Source organism: Aplidium turbinatum, chromosome 3, assembly GCF_918807975.1.
Source record: "Aplidium turbinatum chromosome 3, kaAplTurb1.1, whole genome shotgun sequence".
Lineage (NCBI taxonomy): Eukaryota > Metazoa > Chordata > Ascidiacea > Aplousobranchia > Polyclinidae > Aplidium > Aplidium turbinatum.
The window spans coordinates 10,303,764-10,310,312 of record NC_137474.1 but is presented as its reverse complement, the minus strand read 5'-3'; the positions used below and the strand labels follow the sequence as shown (position 1 = coordinate 10,310,312).

Below are 6,549 nucleotides of genomic sequence, written 5' to 3'. Positions count from 1 at the left end.
ACCATAGAGAATTCCCTTAATTTAATAGATCAATAAAAAGTCAATTTTTTATCGTTTGGTAAATTTTTCGATTTCAGGTCAATAAATTCAAGTTTATGTAATTGACACATCCAGTCTCAATGTTTTCTTTTAAATGCTGAAAAAAATTGATACTTTAACAACTTCTAATTCATCAATCTCAATTTGCGCTTCTCTTAGCATCTTAACATTAAAAATATTGCAAAACAAACACGACATTTCTACTATAATGAACACTGAAAGACCAGAAAGTTATTTAAGCGCCGATGCTACACCGTTCAAGAACATGTGGCTGTGTCTTTGGCAAGTTATTGAAAGGCATGCCGTATTGCGCAATGGCGTCCCTTCGACAACTGCTCTTGATTTCTTTCATGATTATCAAGAGTAAGCTTCTATGGAGAAATGCCTACTGACCTTATCAAGTAACAAAAAAATAACTGCTTATCATATCTACATAAATACAGCAGTTATTTTTTTGTTACTTGATAAGGGCTAACGTGTGTATGGCCGAAAACGTTTGTAGCTTATAGTTTATGTTCAATTTTAATGGATTATGTTAAATGCCGTGTGGTTGCTTGGTTATATATGTCTGTGGTTGAAGAAAGTGACCGCTTTACCAAAATTGTGATATTATAGCTACGTCCACGCGTGAGGTCTACCTTCCGTTAGCACTGTAGCGTAAAGTCTGCATTATTCATCTTTCGGGACAAATACATTTATACCAAGGAAGAAAGACAGGCCCGTAGCCAGGGAGGTTCTCGTGGTTCCCGGGAACCTCCCCCCCCCCCCTTAAGCCGAAAAGGTCCACATTTTGGAGAAGGTGTAGTCAGGGCTATCTAAAGAAGGGAATATGAAGGCTTTTATAACGTCTGACAATAGAAGGGCTTTTGTTTATCGTAAATAACTTGTGTTTATCGTAAAATGACAATTGGCACCGATAGTAGTTTAATAAATCTTGTTATGATAACCTGCATTGCGCTATTAGCATCAGGCCTGGATATTCACAGCATGCTCATGGTTGCTTGTTAATTCAACTACGGTACCCATATACTTGCTTTACATCTAGCCTACCGCAAAGGCTTTGTTAAAAAACAGCTTACTGGTAACTTTTCAACTGTCTTTGTAAACTAGTAGCCTATACTTTAAATATGCTCTACGTAACATTTGCTAACTGTCTTCTGTAGCTCATTGCACCAGCTGCACTACAAAACTTTCTACGATTTTAAAAAGAACCACATGTTTAAAGCACTACAAACTACCGCCCTGGTAGTGTCATGAGAATAAGACAATCGCTGCGTGCCTTCGTATCCCCTTCTCTAGATATCCCTGGGTGTAGTGTTCATACGATCACATGATCAGCTACTAATGATCCTAAAAGCGAATAGCAAAAATTGTTATAACTTATTGCAAAATGTGCAGTAGCTTACATGACCTCAAAAGGACATCCGCCCCCGCTTCCGGCGTCCCTGTCGGTTCCACTGTATATGTGCTATTGTTAATGTGAAAATTGTTTGTAGCCTATTTATTTATTTCGTTTTTGTAATGTTGCCAATTTGAAGTTTGTTGGTCTATATATTGTTTACTGCCACTTATTATGTTTTGATTGCTTGCTTGTGGACACGCCAAGAAGAAAGTTATCAAAAGGTCCATATTGTTGGATTTGGGAACCCCCTTTGAAAATGTCTGGCTACGGCCTAAAAGATTAGAGTAAATGTAACAACACTTATTCTAGCGATAAACACTTGTACGCGGTAGATCTCAGGCTGCACCGGGGATTGGCGGTAGACCTCATTTATATGGCGGTACACATAGTTGGGACAGTACTTTGAACGTCATCCGTCCGTAGCAAGAACTTCAGCAACAAACTACCGTACTATGTTCGACTTCGTCGTGTGAGCGTCTGGGGCCGAGGGTCTATCCTTTTACCACCCCAGATTCATGATGTTCCCGGACTACACTGGAAGGCTACTGGAGAGCAGCCAGTCTTTGGTTTCATCATCCATGACACGCAGACCTTCCATTCCATTAGGTGGCTTGAAGATGGAGCAGTTATTGATGATGTAGTCTGCGGTCTGTTCCTCGGCACAACATTCACAGGAGGAGGAAGAGGCCATTCCCTATTGGTGCATGGTTGAGCGGAAAAGCCCGACGCCCGCACGTATGTTCGACTTCATGGGCCGCGTCGTTGACTTGCTAACTCTGACTACATCATACCGAACATCAATCACTGGTCTGTGTATTTCACATCGCGCATTGCTATTCAGTTAATAAATTTCAACATCAATTAGTGCTGAAGTCGTCGCACTTTGTGCTTCAATGTTTAGCAAAGCTGACAATCACTGATCAATATCGTTTCACAGGCGTTTTGGTGAAAACAAGAAAGCGACAGGTGGACTCAATCATGGAAAAGATCTTTGAAAAATCGCAAGAAAAGTTCACGCAAAATAAAAACGATAACAAGATGACAGTTATAAAAGCTCACGGTCTTGAAAAATATTGAAAATCCGCACAATATATAACAAACATACAAAATAATATATAAATAATAATACAATCACGTCAGCTAAGTTTACGTAACGATTTCATGACAAGAAAAACAAGTGAATTGCATAAAAGAATAATAAATCAACTCGGGTTCATTTCCATTAGTACAAATATTTACAAAAAATAAAGATAGCGTTTTTTTGCTAAAAGGCATTGTGCATACATATTACATAACCAATCTAATTATGAAAGTATTGCAATTAATAAACTGTCCAACTCAATTACATTGAGTTGGTTTACTTTAGAAAACGTTTTCAACCAGTGAACGAATCTGAACAGTGAACACGTTTTGTAGCAAATATTACATTTAACTTGTACGTACAAATGAAAACTTTTGTTTTCTGTAATTTATCAGGAAAATTAAGCCATTCTTTGGAATGATAAAGCTTTGGTAGAGAGTTTGCTTTGTTGAACCATAGAGAAATAAAACAAAGTAACTTCAGCGGGTTTAACATGAAGAATTACATACACAAATATAACATAATTAAAAATAAACTCTAACGTTTTCGACACGTACGTGTGTCTTTGGCAAGAAATGATTATAACGAAATAGAAACAAAACGCGATAAAGTTTGATGCCGTGACATCATATTTTAGCTTTATATGTTGTGCATTGCAAATACTTTGCAATATGCTGAAATTAAGCCAATGCATATGCTGAAATTAAGCCAACACTAGTATCGATCATCATATCGCATAGCAAATGAAGAAACAGCAAGACGAAGCAAGAACAGCAAAACTCTCGACATGTGCGCTTGAGCAACGCACCTAAGAAAAGCTTACCACTCAGCGGCACCAAGTGGATGGAATTATTTACGAACAACAACAGCTGTGAAAACTTCACTCCGTCAACCTTGGTGACCAGGCCTGCGTCAGTGGTTTAAACTCTCCACTAGTATGCAAAGCTGCCATGATTAAGCTTCTAAAGAGGCTTTCTCAGTGCAAGTAAGCCAATATTCATCTATCTAATCACTCTAGCCTATATCAGTAAAAAGCAGTTACTGAGAAATATGTAGTAAGCTTGTTTGATGGGGAAATTGAGATCTTTATCCGCGGACTGAGAAATCGTAAGTTAGGCTTACTTGAGATCGTAATCCTGCCAGTTTTGCATACTTGTAGAGGCTTTGAACCACTAACGCAGGCCCAGTCACCGAGATTGACAGAGTGAAGTATCCGCTGGTCGCAGTCGCAGCACAAAATTGCATTTTCGTCTTTTCCTTTGACAAAATATTTGTTTCTGCATGACAGTGTTGAAATTTGCACAAAAATGTTAATTCATCGTTCACCGATTCAAACGTATTAATGAAATGGAGCCGATTGCATCAGGCGTCATAAGGCACGAAATGCATAATGAAAAGTAACACAATGTTAATATGTTCACTCATAACGTAACAATGGCAGCAAAAGTTGCGTTTCAACCTTTTACGATCTTCGGAATTTGTTCACCGAATACTGAAAATCATTTGACTGCTAAGTGCTGATATAACTTTATGCTTTTGCTGCACTTCATTAAAATTAACAAGATAATCCAAAGTCATTTCGAATCACAAATTTCCGTCTGTCAGCCGTAACAACTCGTGGAATAAATACCCAAGCAGTAAAATCCGTCATTTCTTCGTCGGCAGACGTTGAATCAATGTAAAATGACGGATTTAGATACAACCAAGACGACCCAGTCTTACTCGTGAAGGGAAGATCTTTTCCACCAACAACACCTTTTAAACATTGGTGGTTTGCGACTTAGACTTTCCCTCCATTTTGTCCATCAAGGTTTGCACATCCGGGACTATTTCAGCGTGCTCTTCCAGCACCGCTTCAAGCATCTGAGAGTTTTGTTTGTAAATTAAACATTTATGCACGTTAGAACAGCATTTAATAACTCAGCGGACAAGGGTAACTACATTTGCAACAATTTAAATTTTAAAATAGCTTAAATACAATGCAGCATGGTTTTCCCAACCGCTTTTTCTTACTTGTTCCTTGTACTTGAACAGATATTGATAGAGCTGCTGGCTTGCCACATGAGGATTGAACTTGTCCGCGTATTGCTGAAAAATGAGAATAAAGTTCAAAATGTCGCCAAAAAACAACACAATGGGTCACACAAGCTTCCATCATTATTCGCTTCGCAGAAAAACAATGTATAACTATAGCTTTGTTAAACTTAAAAACTCTAGAACAATAGTGGTGTTATTATATTTTAAGTTTACGTCATCTGACAGTGAGGCTCCCACAAGAAACAAAAGATGCTACTGCATAATTGTTTACTATTTTAAACTGGGTTTAGTCAAAGGACAACCTGCGAAATTCTCTTTAAAGTTTCATCTATGTCTTCTTCTTTCAGCCATGGTGTGTCTTGCACCCTCATGAAGAATCTGAAACAGGAGCAAAATTGTGGCAAAGAGTAGACTAGCCTACGTTATATGTTTGACGGGGGTTCAAACCCCACTGAAGCTTTTTTTATTTTTTAACAACTGCCTTGAGCCGCTCGAGTTTTATATGTATGACCAATCGCGCATTCATACCTTTTCTTGTACCGGTACATAAAAGCTACCACAAAAGCCAGCACTATAACTGTCAAAGTCAGTTCCGCAACAGTGAGTTAGTCATAAACTTACAGTAGCTTAATTACGTTTATTTTCAATGTAAATGTTATTGTAAAATCAGTTATTTTCATTACTTGAGAAGGGCTAACTTGAGTATGGCCGAAAACGTTTGTAGTTCATAGTTTTATGTTCACTCTAATTATATGATGTTAAATGCCGTGTGGTTGCTTGGTTTTATCTGTCTACGGTTAAAGAAAGTTACCTCTTTACCAAAATTGTAATTACGAGAAGTCCACCAGCCTTCATGTTAGTAGGTTGGTGCTATAGCATTGACCCAAAATGAACATCAAAGCAACTTAGGGATTTTAGATCATGGGGATGCGAAACTACGTCCGTTTTTGGCTTATCCGCCGCACTAGAAGAGTGACGTTTTTTTCTGATTTACAAAATATTGTACTACGGGTTATACAAGAGTAGTGAGGTAGGTTTTAAGTAATATAGGCTGAGGTTTTTTGTTGAAAGCAAGGTTGTAGCGAGATGGTAAAAAATATCAAATTGGCAATTGACCCTTCTAATGCGGCCGGAAAAGCGGAACTGCGCGTCCCGTAATGTAATGTCTCAAAACTTAGTTTTTGCGTTTGCTTCAAACGAAAGCGTTTCTTTTAATCTTTTTAGTAAAAATGCCTCATCGTAAACTGATGCAACTCATGTTTATGCTGGTGGCATGCATTTGATCATACACAGTTTCTTCAGCCTATAATTAGTAACAATAAAATGACTCACTCTGTCACCATTTCCTTGTACTGAGCGGCATCTTTCGCATAAAGCAGCTTATTCGAAGGGGAATCCTGGTTAATAAGACATGATGAGTTCAAGTTTTGTTTTAAACAACAATGTATCATATCATGTATTTTTACATATTATGGTACAGGTACGGTACTGTCGTTTTTATTTCAGAAGAAACAAACATAATATATTGTTGATGATGATGATGGCGTATGAGGGTTTGCTCGAGTGTGACAAGCTTCGCTTCGATGTGTGTTTAACGGGTGCTTAACAATATATTCGCTTCGCAAAGATATGCGAAGCGAACATATTGTTAAGCACCCATTAAACACACAACTGGTTCTATTTTTAAGACAAAGCATGAAATGGATATCATATCACAACTGTGCTGTGCAATTTTAAGGCCCTTCGCTGTAAAAATAGTTTGTTCGTTGTCACGAAAACTCTTTGCCTTTATTCCATTCAAAGCGATTTACCGATCGCTCAGGCTTACGCGCGATCAGCGAAAGAGTGTTTCGAAATATTTCGTTTCGTCACTGAACTCGTTTTGTGTTTCGATTCCAGTTGAATTCTTCGTAAACAATTTCGTTTCGATCAAAAATAACAGCTCGAACCAACTACACTGGAGTTTATGTCAGGCTGTATCAAAACCAAT

The 6,549-nt window shown here is 38.0% G+C and overlaps 1 protein-coding gene across 1 annotated transcript in view; it reads right to left on the bottom strand.

Annotated features, from left to right (window-relative positions):
* Positions 1-2,238: 2,238 nt before the first annotated feature.
* The window catches only part of LOC145766530 (plexin-D1-like), a 47,524-nt gene continuing 43,213 nt past the window's right edge, over positions 2,239-6,549 (bottom strand). Inside the window, exons 32-35 of the mRNA XM_082578255.1 lie at positions 5,892-5,956; positions 4,862-4,937; positions 4,536-4,610; positions 2,239-4,385 (exon numbers count right to left, since the gene is read on the bottom strand). Coding sequence (XP_082434381.1) covers positions 4,281-4,385; positions 4,536-4,610; positions 4,862-4,937; positions 5,892-5,956 — 321 coding nt within the window. The 3' untranslated portion in view covers positions 2,239-4,280. The remainder of the gene's footprint in view (positions 4,386-4,535; positions 4,611-4,861; positions 4,938-5,891; positions 5,957-6,549) is intronic.